Here is a 19,899-nt window from a genome sequence, read left to right on the forward strand (position 1 = left end):
TTTCTCTTCTGTCCACAGGGAAGATGTGGCGTTTAGCGCCACTAGTGATTCGGCTGCTCGCCGTATCACTGGTGGCGATCGCCCTCGCTGAGCCCGGCTCGGACAGCGGCACAGCCGTGGTGGGCCGCGCACAGGAGCGGCACGAGCGCCCCGTGCGCACCACGGGCCCGCCGCGCCGGCAGGGCCGCAAGAAACGCCGCACTACCACCACCACTACTACCTTAGAACCTGAGGAGGAGGATGAACATACCACACCGACTACGACGACTACTACAGTCGATCCCCGGCTTTTCGACCATAGTAAGTGCAATTTACATTACTATTTGACGTATTACATCATATTCTCTACCTTAAATGGCAGTCTTTATGGACATAATTCAATAGCTACATATGAAAATAAGTTCCTGATGTGTTACATAAATCTGAAACATGATCGGTAAAAGTTTGATCTCATAATATGTTCGCAAAGTCTCACCGCTTCGCTCATTAAAGATAAAGAAGTAAGTACGTTAGTATAAACTTGTGGAAGAAGCGTTGTATGTAACAGATATCTTAGTTAAATATAGTAAAAAGTGTTTGAGTAATGAACCTCTTATCTTTCTTTGAAAATTAATATCAACTCATCTCTGAAACATCATTTATCGATCTACATACTGGATGTGATAAGCTTTTAAAATGATCTACCGTAATTGAGATGGACGATAATTATTAATCTAACGACTTGTAGCTAAATGAAGTGTCCATAGAATAAATGGAGAGGTCGATCATCGCCCAGCAGAAAATTGTTTTATCAAGCGAACTATTACACTTTAGTCTAGACTGGCTAATTGAACACAAGTTTCAGGATATATTATTATTAATATCCTCCATTAATTAACATGGAAATAAGTTAAGTTATTAAAAATACTGTCAAAACAAAATCTTGAATCATATCTTTCAAGTAGATCAGAAGCAGTCCATGTAAATTACAATTATATGAACCATAGTATGTAGAGTAAATTATATTTACTTTCCATCAAAGGAAAAATATTTGAAAATACACAGCCATTAGCTTTACAGATTTCCATATATATCTGTCTCCGTGCAAAATAATATTTATCTTAAATTGTATATAAAAATAAATTCACGAACCGTTTCAGGCGTGAGAACGTAACAAGGTTACTTTCGCATTTAAAATATCAGTATGGATTTACCCAAAGCGGTCAGAAAGCTTTAAATATAAATAATATTTAAATGAAATGCTCGTTACGCCGTACGTGTTTGCCTCATTACCTGATTAAGGTAGACAGGTGACATCGTAAAAATTATAATTCAACTAACAGATAACGCTTTTTCAAAATGCTGCTTTTATTTTTAACTTACTCTGAAATAAATTCACAATAAATATGGCACATTTTAATTAATTACTAGCGTATTAATGGACGTTTAAATAATTAGTGCTTACTATGAATAATGTGATTAAAATTTGATTGTTATTATCGTTATAACAGAACGGATATTGCAGTGCTAATAAACAACGCAATAAACATTACAACGCATAATAATTTTATTGATTTATTATGACCACAATGAAACAAAAATGGTAGTTTCAAACACTGCTCAATTAATCCTACAGTCCATATAAACAACGCAATGATCAAATATTCGAACGAAGATATGTGTAAGAAATTCCCTTCAATTACATCAAAGAAATACTCAACAAATACTCAAACAAAACTATTCAGTGAAAAATTGACGTACCTACGCGCCTTGACAAAGTTCTCGTATGCAATTGAAATTCGGTTTCAAGACAATTTGACGTCCTCGCGCGACCGGACGCATAGTTGTACAAGGGCGGTGGAATGTCCCGAGCGTGAAGCTATTCCACATGTTTGTTTCTAGCAGATGCTCACGTAATTTGTGATGCTGCGGGATCATTGGAATGTGGGATGGACTAAGAGATAGCGATGGATGGTAGATAAATAAAGTGTTGATAAATTATTACTGCCTGAATCTATTCTTTCGTAGACCTCAATAGTTGCTGGAGTTAAAATAATAATTGATTTTTACCTTACTAATAAAATTCATCATCATCATCATCAGCCCATATACGTTCCCACTGCTGGGACACGGGCCTCCTATGAGGGTACAGGCCATAATCCACCACGCTGGCCAAGTGCGGGTTGGCGGATGACACATGTCGTCGAACTTTTTTTTTTTTTTTTTAATTCTTCGACATGTCGGTTTCCTCACGATGTTTTCCTTCACCGTTCGAGCAGTGGTGATGTTACAACATGCGCAGATAAATTGAAAAATCAATTTATTTCCTGCGCGCTCGCCTGGTCTCGAACCACGGACTTATCGATTCGAAGTCCGAGGTCTCACCACTGAGCCACCACTGCTCTTAATACTAATAAAATTAATAAAGATATTTTCTACCTTAAAATATAAGAAAGAATATTGAAGAGGATTTAACCAGCATTTGATTATGCCACTCTGTTACCTAGATACAAACTAAGTTGCACCATGCCCACTTGCATATCCCATTAAAAATAATACAAATAGAATGTGAAAACAACCAGAGCAAACCACATTACTGGCTCTTAATTACACATTGCCGAATGGGTTGAAATGTCAAACAACCAGTGTATCAAGACCCGTAGCGTTCTCAAACTTCTTTGGCAAAGTCTTGCGAAACGCTAGACAAGGGGAAGGTGAGGGGTCTTGGCAGTTTGGTGAGCAGCCAGCTAGGAGGAGGGGTCGGGTCGTCATTTCACGCCTCTTGAGCGCGTATCGAAGCAATATTAGGTTTATTAGATAGATGGGTCGACGTAAAAACCGATTTTTCATTTCTACCCAACATTTTTATCTTCTTTGGTAACACAAAATAAAATAAGCTTTTCATAAGCTTGATGAATATTGTTATCTGTATAACAAATGGTGCGTCAAATAGTTTTTTATAAGATGCAGATTAGAAATGCTTTAATCGTTATAAAATAATGATCTTATCTGATCTTAATTCATTTTTATTTTAATTGAGAAAAAATAAATTTAATTGCTTTGTATAATTGACAATAAACAAAAGCTACATAAAAAATAATGATGGTTTCACAAACGAATTAAAATTCATTAGGCGCGTAGTTTTCCAGCGCAAACAAGAACGATGGAAATACGGCGAAGTTGTGAAAATAAAAAATTTTAATTAAAAATGTAGAACTTGTTAAGATTTGCTCAAGACAAAGTAATTATAAATTATGTACAGTTCTTAACAAACCATTAAAAATTAACCACAAGCAATTAATGCAACTGGTATACTTTTAAACTTTGCTGGCTTCAAATAATATTGCTAGAATTCTCTTAATTTAATGAAATACCAACTATACTAAGAGTGTTTATTTGCTCGATGTTTATTTCAAAGTTGCTACTTTGAAACAGCTCTATGTTTTACAGCAGAAATGTGCATACGTTATGGCATAGGTACGTACATAATACCTATGTGATTTGAAATATTGACATGAGGTTACATATTGTATAAAAAAAATAAATCGATATTTCAAAATTTCATAAATAACTTCACAATTTGGTTCACATAATATATCAAAAGCGATCGAACTGAAACTCGTTATAATCCTACTACGAAATTCCCTTTAACCGCTGGCGTCAGCGGTATTTGCGTATATTTTGAGGTTGGCGTAACTGTGTCAATACCTTGAATTAAATATTTCATTATTAATTCAACTATACAAATATCTTGAGGAGTATTCGTTAAAATATAGGTTATTCGGTATATGGCTCGTCACTATAATATGTCATCTCTAGCCTCAACACACGGACCGGGAACTGTTTGCTAACTATGAAATAAGTTACATTCTATAACATAAATTATAAACTTTAAAAATAATTAACATAATAGAAAGTATGAACTGTAAAAATGTGCATCAAGTTTTATACACACTTTGTGTCAAAACTATTACCGAGTTCCCACATACCCAACTAACGAAACATATTCAAAACCACTTTATTAAAATGATGTTCGATGATCTTATTATAGATAAAGTATTCATATTATGCAACGAAAGACCCGAGTAATATCCATAAGAACAGCTGGTCTGCTTGCTGATGCAAAGCTTCGGGTCTCCATTGATACAATATTGTATAACTTAACCTAAGCTGATATTGTTCGGAATTGATCTAATACGGATTATGCCAAAGTATAACTGCGTAGACCTAGTTGTTTTTTGTGTACGTAATGAAATAGATATTACAATCTTGGCACTAACATCGGCATATTGTGGAAATATGATAAAAAAATGTTTGGACCATATAAAAGAAATACATATATATTTTTTATTATCAAACGAGTATATAAAAAATCGACAAATAAAGATTCTTCGGATATAGGTAATCAGTTATAAATAAGATGGAGAACCGAAGGAAGAACATCATCACATTATCATAAAAAATTTACGACTTCTTATTCAATCTTGTCACACGTGCATTACCTGATATTTACACAAAAATAAAACGCATGTAACTGATGTAATAAATTTAATGTATTACACTTAAAAGAGGAAATTTTTATGACCACTCGAAAACAGCCCGTGTACGTGACAGTGATGATAATGTTATCATTTGAAATTCCGCCCCCGTAATAAAGCAATGATTAAATAAATTTCAAATTGATATTAATATCAAAAAGGCTTTCGGAATTCGGAGGAAAAATCTAAATTCAACGATTTATGTATCGTTTAGGCGAAATTTATTTTCGTATCTCCTGCGGATTTATGGTTAGAAATACGAAACGCGTAATGAACCCACACCTGATAGATACTTGATTTATATTCGGCTTTGTTTATAGCGCGTATTAGTCGTGCGGCCTCGTTCATGTACAAAGTAAATACCACAACACAAACATTAGGGATGTCCATTAACTCTAAATGTGAAACGTAATCTGGCTTATATTCTACGAGATGTCGCTCCGAACATGAAACAAATGTTGCATATTGTGTAGCATCGAAACATTTGCATGAATATGTACAAATTACTATTGATATAAACGTCCCATCTTGAAATGTTAAATTGATTTGAAAAATTGGTGTATAGTGAACTTGTTCTTGTAAGCAAAGGAAAACTTTTAAGCAGAAATTTTATATATTGTTCCCGAGAGTATTTGGCGCTATGCCATTTTTGTCGTAGCCGGTGCCTAACCACGATGAATGTTATTCTTAAGAACCGTTCGGATGTCGTTTACATTTGGCAAAGCTATCTAACTAATAAAAATATTTCTCTTCGTGATTGTAATTCGGGGGATAAAGTCGTTCCTCTTTTCTTAAACGTTTTTCAATGTTCCGCATACGGCTGCTATACATTTCTCGTTCCATCTGCAATACATTGCTTAATATTAAATAAAAATAAACCATTTGTTCATTTGATCTCATTCTGGATAAAATAATTAAATATTCTTTAAATTTGGATTGCCTAAAGTAAGAATATTGGGTGTAGAAAATAACTTTCAAGTTCATCATTTTATCTATTAATTTTCAATAAATATTAATATTAAAAATTCATTTCTATTTTGATAGTTAAGTGCTGCTATAAACATTCTGCTTCAAAACTTGTACAAAGTGTGAATAATCAAGAAAATAACGTAAACAAAATGTTTACTCAGTCAATGCACGAATCGCTTCATGGGCGCACAAACGGAAAAGCAGCACTTGCAAACACTTAAAATTTTATTTTACCACAAGTACAGAACAACGAAGTGTACGTTAAAAAATGTTAGTAAACTCTAGTCACCTACAATCGCTTCGAACTGGTTCAACAAAGAGCTGAAATTAAATTTACGCGGCGAAAGAAAAAACTAGTTACAAGGGGAAATTGGCGGAGACAGTGACAAATTGTGCCCGCCAGAGCAAAGGTATTCCAACTCTGTCTAACACACCTATGCCGCATTTTTTATTTCGCTCGCTATGTGCAAACTGCAAACTGCGGACAATGTTCATGCATTAATTTAAATAAAAAAAATATTGTTTACTGAATGTAAGTTCGTTTCCGTAGCGCTCGTCGCTTGCTGTGGACTTTTATCGCCATGCACTCCATTTGACTTCTGACTCGTTTAAAAGCATTTTTGCTAATATAAATTGCCCAGAAAGTATAACATAATTTCTTTGAAAAATTATGATTGTCTGATTTAGTGCAAGTAATTAGTTACTGAGTAATTAGCTGCGCCTGGCAGGTCTTAGGTTCAGTTAGATTTATTGAGGATATTGGTCTACCATCTGTGCCAAGTTCATAGAACTTTAATAACTAAGTATAACTAGATGCGCGAATATATCGACAAAAACAGAGACGTACGACATACGTACTGGTCTAAGATCCGAATATAAGTCGAAATGCAACGGCGTGATAATAGAATGAGACCAATTTTATAATAAATTTAGTGTATTAAAAATGGGTTGACAGGGAAAATCCTGGACAGGACATTTTTAATGTACTTAAAAAAAATTAATTAATTGCAGTATCAACATAATAAAAAAAAATATAATAGACTTAGAGTATGAAACCTACAGAATGTGCAGTCATATCCGTTTTCTAATATTTACCGGGACAAACGGCTAGGTTGGCAGGTATAAACAGGTATGTCGGTACCAGTTACTTTCACTTGATAGGATGATGAAAAAAAAATGTAAATAAAAGATTTTTTCATAATTAATAAAAAATATCCTGTCCAGGATTTTCCCAGTCAACCCATTTTTAATACATTTTTTAATACACTAAATCTAATATATAAAAATCAATGCCACTTTTCGTTGTAATTCCATAACTCGAGAACGGCTGAACCGATTTCGATAATTCTTTTTTTATTATATTCCTTGAAGTACGAGGATGGTTCTTATGTAGAGAAAACGTTAATATGTACCACGGGCGAAGCCGGGGCGGACCGCTAGTTTAATATAAAATTGGTCTCATTCTAATATCACGCCGTTGCATTTCGACTTATATTCTGATCTTAGACCATACGACTTATTAGTGAATATTGCTATGTAGGTATAATTATTCTACCATAATAATATAATATTACCTGCCGTGTACATGTCAAACTACATTTCTATCTGCTAAGAACGAAAAAGTTCTAGGCTTAATAAATATACGAGATAACTACTTTTGTACTTAAAACTAAAAGCTATTAAAGTCAAGATAGTTACAAAAACGCACATCGCAACTTCTTATCGTAAATATAAGTACTTACATCGGAAAATTTATAAAAGAACCTTGGCTTTATAAAACTGTTTGCGCCACGCGAAAATGCATTTCACCTAACATCAAATTTACACACTACAAACGTTTATTCTTTGTTTTAAATGTCGATAAACTTTTCAAATGTATGCTTGGAACAAACTTTGTGTAATAAACTTTAATATCGTTTACTACCACGAAAATGATAAAAAGTCATATAAGGCGTATTTTAATTATGTGCTACATTTGACAGATATTTTGAAACAAAATGTTTTGAATCCTTTTGAATTCAGTTTCATATTTATACAGCAGCATTTGAATTTCAAAACTCAAAATGAAACAAACAATGTTGGCTAAAAATTAAACCTAGTGGAAGCTGGAAGCAATTATCAAAGACATTAATAAATTACCTAGCATTTGCAATGTAGGTTCGCGTCATATTGTGTAGATTTTAATATAAAAAAAATATTATTTTATTCATAATAGCTCTTGCGATTATGTTTCCATTCTATTTACTTCCTTCTATGTACAATTTTAATATTTCAAACAAATTAATATTATTCTTTCATTTGGAGTATCCATGTTATTATTTCAAAAGAAAATAATATTTTAGTGCCGGCGCGTGAAAAGTTTCCTAGTCATATTTTCTTTTTATGAGTAATCGCATTTTTACGACTAGGCTATACGCTTCGGTGTATAAAAAAGTGCTTAATCCTACCTATATAACTTAAATAACTTTCGTATAAGTAATTGCTTTATTTTAATTGGGTATACATCTTACCGCTCTCTATTTTTTATTCATTTTTTATTTTACTTGAAACTAGTTTTTTATCTATTCAATGCAGAACTTTGATATAATATGACTCAACCGAACGAGAATAATTAAAAAAAAAACACGTTAATTTGTAAAGTTGAAGAACATTAAGATGCCCGAAACGTAGAACTTACACGCGCTCTACAAAGTAATCTAAATGATTTTCCGCTCTTTATGCTATCTCCTCATCAAATATCAATTTGGATTCAGTTTATATTAGTTTAATTCGGGGATAATTCGTGATTGTAATTCGGGGGATAAAGTCGGCAAGTAATATTATATTTGAAAAACAATAAACGCACTTATAAACATGCTTGCGTATTCAAAAGTTGTACATACATATTTATACAATTATATTAGATTAGCTGATTTAATTCTATAATTATTAATCATAGGAAGTTTCTGGATGTTTTAATTATTATTTTATAAGTTAATTCTTAGTATATTGGTATACCTACTGGGCAGAAAAGGCTACGTCTCTTTCAAAGAACAAATTAATACGTCCGCTCTATACCACATTAGAGTAATATGAACACAAACTTTTCGCGCCAGATAATTGACAAAATATTGCATAGCTAAAATATAATGTATATATTATAAAAGTGGTTGTTAAAACATATATTATATTTAAAAAAATGTGTGCGACGTGCGTGTACTAGTGTACACACGTAAGAAGTGAAACTTCTTTATAATCTTATTTTTCAAAAAATAATTTACTATATGCAACTTTACAGAAATACGTCAAATCACGCGTGGTAGGGATAAGAAAAAGATGGCGCGTAACGGAAAAATGTTACACTAAATTTTTTTCCAACCCCGATAAAGAAGTTTCACTTCAAAAATATTCTAAATTGCCGTTAATTTTGTGCTTAATGAGCGCTCACATAAAGTGTACAACCTCAAAGACAAGACTACGTGCTTCAAAACATACACGCTCATATAAGCGTACACTTGAGAACGAAAATAGCAACGCTACGTCGTGTATTTATACAAAACTCGTAATGTAACATGTAGTGTGAAACATTAAAAACTAGGTCAACATTATCAGCCTTCTAATGATTAAATGCTACATTGCGACACTAATGTTATTTTACTTGATTATCTTATATCATGTTGTCTTCTTTTGCTACTGTTCGCTTTATATTATCCTTATAAGATAACTTTATTACCACGCATTACTTCTGTTAGCAATGACTTTCCTCGTGTTTTTTCGTTACGGAAACAACATTCTTAAAGGCCGGCTACAGATTGTATTTCTTCAATTTCTGTGAAAATTTATGGGTGGCGTCAATCATATACCATCCAGCTAGGTATAATTTATTATTTATAAAATACCTAATACTCATACCTAACTACTTAATGCATCCATATAACTTAATTAATAAATATAAATTAGAATTAAAAAGAGAGCACTAGAGGCTAGAGCACTTTATTTTTTAGCTGTATTATGATTGTGTGCGTTTAAATCAATACGAAAACATTCCAATAATTCTAATGCTGCTTCTACATAATATTATGCAACATAACATAAACCAGCAATCATACCGCCCCTTGTGTTCCTAAACATGCAAATTTAATACAAAAACAAGTGCATTAACGAACGTCATCAACATGTATCAGTATAATTTGTGAGACTGCGATAAACTCATTCAGCTATGTCGAATGAGTTTGTGCAGTCCCGTAGCCTAATTACACCTTTGTGCTTGACTGGATACAGAACTAAAATACGTAGTAAAAAGCATGTTTATATCTAAGCCAGTGGTGCTTTTATAACCCAATTATATAGGACACTTGTATGAATAGTAAAGGAACCTCTTATTAATTAACAGAACTAGGTACTAATTTTATTTTTGAAACTTGTCCTTTTTGTTACTTAAATCAAATATGATTTCTCAAATGGTACACGCAGTTTCTGTTTCCTATGTCTTCCAAGAAGATTCATATTAAATGGAAATTCACATGTTTTGGACATTTTGAAGAAAGTTTGCAAAGGGTTAGGAGTTTAAAGCGGATTCGGGTCTACGTGACCTAAATTCGCAGAACAAAATACCGAAATTAGTTCAGTTGAAGGAGCGTAGAATAAACACACTTTTCACATACATCCCCGTACGACACTTTGAAGCAACTTTTTATACGAATTACAACTTAATTTATATGCGCTTTAGAACGAGAATCATTAGATGTAATTTATACGAACTTCAGCTTTCGCCGGAGTTTGAATTAAATTTATCCTCAGGTTCACGAGGGTTATTGGCCCGCCGGCAATAGATGTTACCGTTAACAATTACAGTAAGGTTTAATTCTCAAGTGAAACAATACGTAAGGGAACTAAAACAAAATAATTATTCAAGGTCGTGTTGTTACGATGCTGATGGAACATTCAGATACGTTTTATTTCTCTTGAGTGTATAAAGCTGCTTGCTTCAAGTAAATGAATGACATAGAAACGAGATAAAAGCTGATACAGTGATCGAAAATAATAATTAATGATTACTTTTTCAATTAATAAAACAAACTATTAAATAAGAAACTAACTTAATTAATGGAACATTTTAATTAATTAACAAAATAAGAGTTCTAAGCAATCTTGTAGGTAGTTGGACGAAAATTTCAAGTAAACAAGGCTTGTTCATTTCTTCGCGATAAAGGGTTAGGGTAGAACGTGGGGCTTCAAATATGTATGAAATAAATATTCTGCGCCAGCTCAAGAACAATTGTATTACGACTACAATCCTTTAATCAGAATGTTCTCCAGGTTTCTCCGCTCGTGTTCAGCTGTATACACATTATACACGTTTGTCTGTAAGCGTGCCACATCATTAATTTCTACCTAATGTCTGAACCGAGACGTTACCACATTTTGTGTTCTAGCCTTTATAACTCCTATTGTATTGTTATGTGTAATTAATATTCATTCGTGTGTCAAGATGCGAGATAAGACCATGATTAACAATCGTGTGACAGTAATCGTAATCAATTAGTAATTTTGAGAGATGCATATCAAATGTGTGAAGGTAGATAGTCTGTATTTCTTTGTATACGCTCCTACTTAACATTAAAACGTTTTGATAAAACGACGTTTTTAAACTTAGTATTATGATTCCTAATGATGTGGATCTTTTATTATATTTTATATTATTTACAAACTGCCCCGCACGGTTTCGACCCCGTGGCTCCACCCCTGTTGGTCGTAGCGTGATGATATAGCCTATAACCTTCCTCGATAAATGGGCTATCTAACACCGAAAGATTTTTTTAAATCAGACCAGTAGTTCCCGAGATTAGCGCGTTCAAACAAACAACAACTCTTCAGCTTTATAATATTAGTATAGATTACCTTTGATTTTTATAAGGAATGAATAGTCATAACAATTGTATACTTATTTGATTATTAAAAATAAACACAGTAATCAAGTAATTGTTATACTTATCGTTTAATCGAGTCTAACAACAAAAAATGTTACGTTAAGGATTTATGAATCAATTGTTAAAAACTGATTATAAAAAGTTACTACATCTATTGCAATGACAATTAATTAAAATAAAATCACTAAAATTTATATTCTAATTCAAAGAGCTTTTTCAATAAATAATATTTGTGTACATAGATACCATAAATATACCTACAAATAAATTAAGATCGAAGGCATTTCATTACAGAATTATGAGAGAGAAAATTAGTAATTGAAATAACGAGTTTTTCCCCTTACATTATTTCCTTCACTTCCCGCTGGGTATTCAAAATTGAAGGGAATATTTGTGAGCTTTGTACACTCCGTTAATAATCTGCTATTGTAAGTCGGATAGAAACGTAATATTACGTTCTTGTTCAAAGGATTCTGGAAATGACGCAAACTTTGTTTTATGCAGTCGTTGATCTGTCCAAAGCTCATTCTGGGATGAAAGGCGACGGCTATGTATTAAGTGTCTTTGTAACGTTTGAAATTGTAATAGTTCACTGCGTCAGGTAACTAGTGGTTACGTTTGTATTAAACTGCCCGTTTAACATGAGTTGATTCTGGACTTTTGCTTCTATATTTTAAAGGAACCTTTCGTTTTGCACACAGATTTTGTGCGTTATCTCGTAGGTACGTTAAGGTCTTGGTGTGAAATTTAAACTGGCATACATTAAGAATTAATTACTGGCTCGTTAAACAAAAAAAAATATTGTAAGAACCTAATAATAAAATTATTTAAATAGAGACAAAAGATTTAATTTTTATAATAATGTCGCTTTAAAACCATACCAAAGATAATAATTTATTATCATAGAAATCAAACATTAGCTGAAAGCATCGTTCACAGAAATCAAAAGATACTGTGACAATAAAAACATAATGGTCCCAGTGCCGCGCAATATTTTTAGATAAGTGCCGATCTAATCATTCACTTACTTTTATATTACCCCATATAACTCGTATCTTTCCGAGCGATTTAAAAGAACATAGCACGTATGCAAGGATGTAACCAAACGGAAAACCCCTCTTTTTGTTCATCGCAACTCTTTATTCCGTAGTAATAAAGCGGGAAATAAAAGAAACATCTCCTCAAGGATCTGTGATGAACCCATTGTCTTTCATACCGCAGTTGCAATTATAGGGGCTCTAAGCTTTATTGTATGCATTCAACAATAGCATTTTTTACCTACATAAAAGCCTTTATAGATACATAATCATGCGGACGTTTTTAAATCGTTGGACTGTTATTTTTTATCATTCCAAAATTGGGTCAATAAATAGCGAGACTCTCTCATTAATCGCATAAATATTGTTAGTTATGAAACATTAATTTAGCTTCACGGCGGACATCGTTGCTGGGTTGCGCTGCGGCACCAAAATTAATGTTTCCCTGAGCGTGTAAGGCCCCCGGACTACTTCGGACGTAAAACGATACCCCAAACACTCGTCGCTACATTGCAAAACATTCTCCATCGCTTCCTATATTTACAAACTCGCCAAACATTTCAAATTTCATACGCATTCTAAAACAAATAACTGCGAATATTCACCAGGCCCGTAACGTTATTAGTACACGCTGGCTCCTTAGAGAACCTCGCCTACTCAAATATTAAGTTTAGTAAGAATTTTAAATAAGGATCGGGCAAGGCGTCTATATTAAATATTAATAAAGTCAAGGGAATTTGGTACGAGGTTAGAACGGGTAATTTTTGACAGTTATTCAACTTTGTAAGCGGCAGTTAGAAAATGAGGTTGCAGATATTAGCCTGATAAGGGTTAACCGCAATTATAGTATATAATTAGCTATAAAATGGTGTTGTAAACAGTCGCGTCAATGTACTTGCATGCTAAATATATACATTTACTTGCATTGTTTATCAACTGTCCAGTATACCGGTGTAAGCTCTTCTTTGTTTGCTTAGATTGCCGCCGCCGCAAGGGAGTGAATATATATCGGATATATTGCTGTCAGTTGTGGTAAATGGTGATTCTAGTGTTGACCAGCTTAGTTAAGCCAATTGATAGTTAGCACTGTTTACTTAACATTACCAACTGGACTGTTGACTATCACAAACAGAACACTTCAGAATATGTTAAGTTATGGAGAAGCTAGAAACGAAATATCACAATATCAATCCTATAAATTTTAATTGACAATTAAATAGGGCAGCGCTTGTGGTCGCATGTAGTACGCGCTTTCCAAAGGTACCCGTTCACTATCCGCTTGAAGAATGAATTTTAATGAGTTATTTCTCTTGCGCAATAGTAAACTTCTAGTGTAACGTTAATACAAACAAAGCCGACGATGGATTAGGAGATCATAATTAAAATCACCTGACGACAGTTGCGCTGCGGTCCATTTGTCTTCGTAATGAATTGTTTTTCTTCCCAACCGCGTAATTTGCTCATGTAATATATCACATGTCCCGCTCTCGGATTAAGCGCATCACTCACAATATGTATGATTAAGACCGTGAACAAAAACGACAGCCGTTTTCTGATAAATTCGTACGTAAATTTATTAAACGTGTCGCTATTTTTATTTAAACGGTATTTAAGTTCCACTCTTTTGGATGAATTACTGTGTGTTCGGTTGTGTTTCGAAGTAAATAGTAACGAAGAATAGGTAGGTACTATGTGTTTTAGAATTAAGTACCTAGTATTGGTGTCTAATAATAGGGAAAAATAAAAAATATATTTAATAAATACTTTAAAGCTTTGTGTAAAATGAAAACATACCTTTCTCATAAATTGGTAATAATTGAAACATAGTCGAACCCTAGTGAACTAAAGCCAAGAAGTTTGTAGATATGATCCATTAATTCCCTATAAGCGATACTTTATTCAGTCCCTGTAGTGTAATCTATAATTACCTAAACCTTATGCTAATTGACATTTCTAGTTCACACTATCAAAGTTATTCGTGTATTTTATAAAAGGTTTATACGATAAACAAATTTAAATTGTTTATCCATACTAATATTATAAATGCGAAAGTAACTCTGTCTGTCTGTCTGTTTTCAAGCACGTCTTAACTACCTACTGAACCAATTTGCATGAAATTTGGTGTAGAGATATTTTGACACCCAAGAAAGGACATAGGTTACTTTTTACCCCGGGACAAAGGATAGGTTTTATCCCGGAAATCCCACGAGAACGGGAACTATGCGGGTTTTTCTTTGACTGCGCGGACGATGCCGCGGGTGGAAAGCTAGTTTTTTTATATGTGTCATCAGGCATGAAATTATAGTTTTAAATCTGATTGAGCGCAAAACGTAAAATTTAATATTTAGCAAAAAATATTTTTTACATTTCGCCTACGCAACGATAAATACACAGATGGCATTTCAATCATCCTAACAATTAGATATGATTTGGTTACAAAGGAAATATGATTCAACTTCCTTCAAAGAAAATAAGAGGGGATGTATCTAAACATTGTTAAATAATAACATTTTATCTTGAGAAATCTCGAACAAAAGGCAGTAAAGAAAAATAAACATAAGTACGTATGTTAAAATAATACCGCATAAGTGAATTTGAATTTTTCCTTTTGTGTCCCGCCGACGTCGTGTATTGTGTTTTCATTTCATTAAAAGGAGGAAAATAAATAAAAATTCGGACGTTTGCTTTCACAACAACATAGGTAACACGTGTAAATATACGTTGAGTTATAAAAATGTGTTTATTATTCATCGTTGGCCTAATACAAATAACCTTATACTTAATTAAAAATCTATTGATTTTGGGATGTCCGAAAATCCGTATTTTCGAAAACTTAACACTTTTCATTATAATATTACAATAATTTTCCTCTGAATAAATTATACGTGTGTTATGTAAATCGAAAAATATGGACAATTTGAGACAATACAATTAGGTGATTATGTTTCGTACTTAGAATAACTCTATTTTAAGGAAAATGCCGTAACCAGAGGTCCTAATACCTACATTAATAGACACTATTAACTATTTTATTATCGGTCAACGTACCTGTTACCAGGAATACGGCTTCCATTAAGAGTTTAAGCCATAACCTATCACCTTTCAAAGTGCAGATTGATGCGCGTTGTTGATAAATTATTTACTACGATAGAATATTCGAGAAACGTGTTACTTAGTAGTTTATAAGTGCTTTCTATTATTAATAGCTCTATAAATTATTAAGACCGAACTTGTCGTTTCGAAAAGGCTATCCAATACGATTTTAACCTTTGTATCATGATTTAACACATTAAAACCATGCTTTCCATATTTTCTCTAGTTCTACAATAATAAATGTATTTAAACTAAAGTTTACATACAGGGGCGCGTAAGGGATGGTTGAAATGAAATCGCAATAACAGTCATACTTCTTGATTTTACGACACACCAACTCTATCATTCTTCTTTCTTGAATGGAGCATTAGTGATTTGGTCAATGTGCAGATAAATTAAAAAAAAACATTCTTGTTGGTATATAATAAAGTTTTCTATTCAGTACAAAATTTTTAGGAAATTTGTTGAGCTTTGTGTTTCATTTTAGCTCCCAGTTATCAACAAAGTATAATACAAAGAATGTGCAAGGTTTCGGTGGATAAATCATAAAAATACCGTCGACGAGGAGACACAGCTTCATATAGTTGTTGATGACGTAAAGTTGTCCGTTCACACTCACTTGGTTTGGTGCCAGCGAGCAACGTCGGTGCAAAATTATTGTGTTCGTTACTAGCATAGACTATCTATGCAAGATAAATTTACGGAAATACGAAACACTTTCCTTTTAAATTTTTGGGATAATTTATTTTTTTGTGTTATCCCTTAAACCTTGGGTTTAGGCCACACGGAAAGGAAATATTGCAAATCTTTTTTTCATAATAATGGGCATAATATTATGTTGTGATAGGTAAATAGGAAAACCTTTATGTATACTTCCTTCAATTCTAATTATATCAGTTCAATACGAAAATGTATTTACTACAATATAATACGTCATGTACCATACATGAAAACACTCAACGAAATTAAACAGGTTTGTGAAGCCAAAAGTGATAAAATAAACAGATGTACAACAAAAATGAAGTCGGAACTCAAATATGTGTTAGGAAACGGAAAAGTAATATTTCACATTACGGAATATTTGAGTTCCATCCCGTTACGTCGTCATATAAAATGAATGATCGAGGAACTCCAAAGTGATATAAATGCAGTCGGTGAATGAAGAAATCGAGTTTTGTAAACTACATTGACAAGACCGCTGCGGCCGCGGAGGCAGAGCGTGAACAAGCGCGCCAATTCACTTAACATTTCCTTTACTTTATAAATATAAACACTAGGTATATTTGTACGTTTAATTTATAAATTCTAGCTTCAACTCGTGCAGTTATTAATCTATTTGCGTATAAATATTAAATTGGTTTGGTAATTTATCATCCAGGAATTATTTTCCCTCTTAAATATAACGTATAAATAAATGTACGTATTATTAATTCCAGCAGTATTAATCATCTATTTTTATAAAGAATATTCTTTCAATATCACAATTTCTTTCTCTCACCCACGGGTAGTACGTAATTACCTAATTTGCCACAACGATTGTAACTAATTGAGGAAGTTCGGTTCAATTGCAGATATAAATCTTAAATTATTATCGTGATATACGTGGATGCATAATTATTTCAAATATAAGTTGAGCACTTTATTATCTGCCTTCTATCAGCTTGTACTTTTAGACACTGTATATGGGGACAATGGATACTTTTCTTAATAAAGGGAACTAGTGGTAATTGAACAAATCTTTAAAGAAAATAATATAATTCACTAAATACTTATTATTTTATCGATTATTATAATTAATCATTTTGTGCATTATTAAAAGTTTACTTTTTTACCCCAGGCAATCGTTTCGGTCAACAAGGACTTGAGCAGCATTGTAACTTGGAGTTCGGATTACGGTCTTCAAGTAAATCCCTTAAAAACTCAAGTTATCATTGTTGGCAGCCCTTCCTTGATTGCAAGGGTTAACTGGGTGAATCTCCCTCCTATTTTAGTCGACGGCACACCTATTCCTTATAGTGAAGCTGTAAGGAACCTTGGAGTGTACTTAGACAACACTCTCTCGTGGAGCTGTCATATTAAGGAGGTATGTAAGAAAGTCTACGCAACTGCTGGTTCACTCCGTCGTTTTCAAAATTTTCTTCCCATCCCTACCAAAATTCTGCTAGCACAATCCCTCCTTTTACCCATACTTGACTACGCCGATGTAAGTTATGTTGATATTTCCGTAGACCAATTAAACAAGCTCGAACGTCTCCAAAATCTTTGTATCCGCTTCATATTTGGTCTGCGGAAATATGACCACGTCTCTGAGTTTCGTTCTCAGCTCAAGTGGCTACCCATTCGATTTCGCCGGGATGCTCATGTGCTGCAACTACTATATCAAGTTTTGTTTAACCCCAAAACACCAAAATATCTCAAGGAAAATTTTGTGTTCAGAGGAGAAAACGGGAACTCTGTCCGCTCATCGGAAATGCTCCGGTTAAGAATGCCAGCTCATCATACAGGCTTTCTGGGTAACTCCTTCACTGTTCGTGCGATTAAATTATGGAATGCACTGCCGGAACCAATCAAGAAGGCGCAATCTTTGAATATTTTTAAAAATATGGTTCGTGATCATTATTTTTCTCAGTTACCCTAGTGTATATATTATGTGTAATATATTATATATTTTATTAGTATATATATTAACTATATTATTTTTATCTCTTCTCATATGCATGTAATCTATTTGTGTGTATGTATATTATTTAATCTCTTAATTTTTGTGGCTTGTATATTATGCTGTTTTTATTTTATATCATTTTTTATAACTCTTCTTCTTTTTATTTTTGTTCATATATTTATTTATGCTCTGCCCTACTCCTATCCTTTATTTAATTTCTCTCTGTACAACCGGTTGTCTGGAAGAAATCGCTATTTAGCGATAAGGCCGCCGTTTGTTACAATGTATCCTAGATTAAGTCTCAATTTGTAATTTTTAAGAGCAATAAAGTATTAATAAATAAATAAATAAATAAAAGTTTACTGTTTAAGAAACAAGCCAATGCACTGAATATTTCCTAAAAGTAGATACCTATCTATTTTTTATACAATTTTCTCGATGTTCCATACATTCTCGATCCCCTCTTTGTATGCACCTCAACATGCAAATAATCTTAACCCAATTTCCGTATAAATGTGATTTATTCGATAAGGAACCATATTGACGACATGTGAACAAACTTTACGGGAATACTTTTCACTTCTGATCTTTATACTGAAGTTGACAAGTCTTAGAATACAATATAAAACATAATGTATAAGATATTTGTATCTTACGTGGGTATAAAACATCAATTTATTTAAATAAAAAGAAGGAAAAAAAAATCTCGGCAAAAGTTGTGTATTTTTAGACAGCTCTGAATTTAAATGACTTTAAAGTAATGTTTTAACAGTGCCAGAAGCACCCTTTATTTGTATGAAAACAGTGAAATTTACAATAAAATATTATATGACACCATAATTTAAAAAGCGCAAGCTTATTGAAATTCCCTTCTGGAAACCATTATTCTCGCTCATTAAGTGCAAACCTACAAATACACGGTACAAGTAATTACTCGAAAGCAAATTACGCTGATTATCGGAACCAAGAAATCCAGTGGGAATTCTCGTACAAATTTTTAGTCGGAAGGAAAATCTTAAATGTAACGCTATAGTATACGAAAGTTTACAGCTTTATTGAAGCACTATTATTATTCCTTGAACAGCATCCCGGTAGCGTAAGATTTTAGGAGTTTGCGGGAAACATACTAAAATATTTCCTTTGTAAGCTTAGCTATTGTGGTTACAGTATCATAATAGAGTGCCTTTAAAATGCATGATAGAAATAAAGTATTGTAAATTATAAATCAAAATGTATGATGGTAAAGTTCGACAAGACGCTTTTCTTATAAGATCTTTACTCAGACGTTTGCCTCAAATTTAAGGCATTCAAAACATCATACTGTAATCGACACACTTTTTAGAGTCTGCTCAATACTACTTTGTAATTTAAAAAGAGTATCATGCAGTGTCTTTGCTATGTTTCAGTACTCATTATCTCCTCATCACTTCTCATCTGTATCCTTACTAATATTATAAATGCAAGAGTAGATACGTTTGCGTGTTTGTCTGTCTTTTTTTCGCGAGATAAGTTTCAGGTCGTCAGCTTGTATCCAATAATTAAAAAACTCTGCTAATTGTATATTTGTTTGTAGCTGAAGTCGGAAGCTGCGAGGTACCGCTGGGGATGGAGAACGGCAAGATTTCCAACGATTCTCTGTCATCCAGCTCCAGTTATGACCAGAGCGTGTCACCTTTGAGCTCAAGGTAAGTTACCCTCTATTACTATGTGTG

At 33.1% G+C, this 19,899-nt stretch overlaps 1 protein-coding gene across 1 annotated transcript in view; it reads left to right on the forward strand.

The window, feature by feature from the left end:
* The window catches only part of LOC123705559 (epithelial discoidin domain-containing receptor 1-like), a 64,827-nt gene that overhangs the window by 442 nt on the left and 44,486 nt on the right, over window positions 1-19,899 (forward strand). The window contains exons 2-3 of the mRNA XM_045654395.1: window positions 19-300; window positions 19,761-19,872. Of these exons, the coding sequence (XP_045510351.1) occupies window positions 19-300; window positions 19,761-19,872 (394 nt within the window). The remainder of the gene's footprint in view (window positions 1-18; window positions 301-19,760; window positions 19,873-19,899) is intronic.

This window comes from Colias croceus, chromosome Z, assembly GCF_905220415.1.
Source record: "Colias croceus chromosome Z, ilColCroc2.1".
Taxonomy (NCBI): domain Eukaryota; kingdom Metazoa; phylum Arthropoda; class Insecta; order Lepidoptera; family Pieridae; genus Colias; species Colias croceus.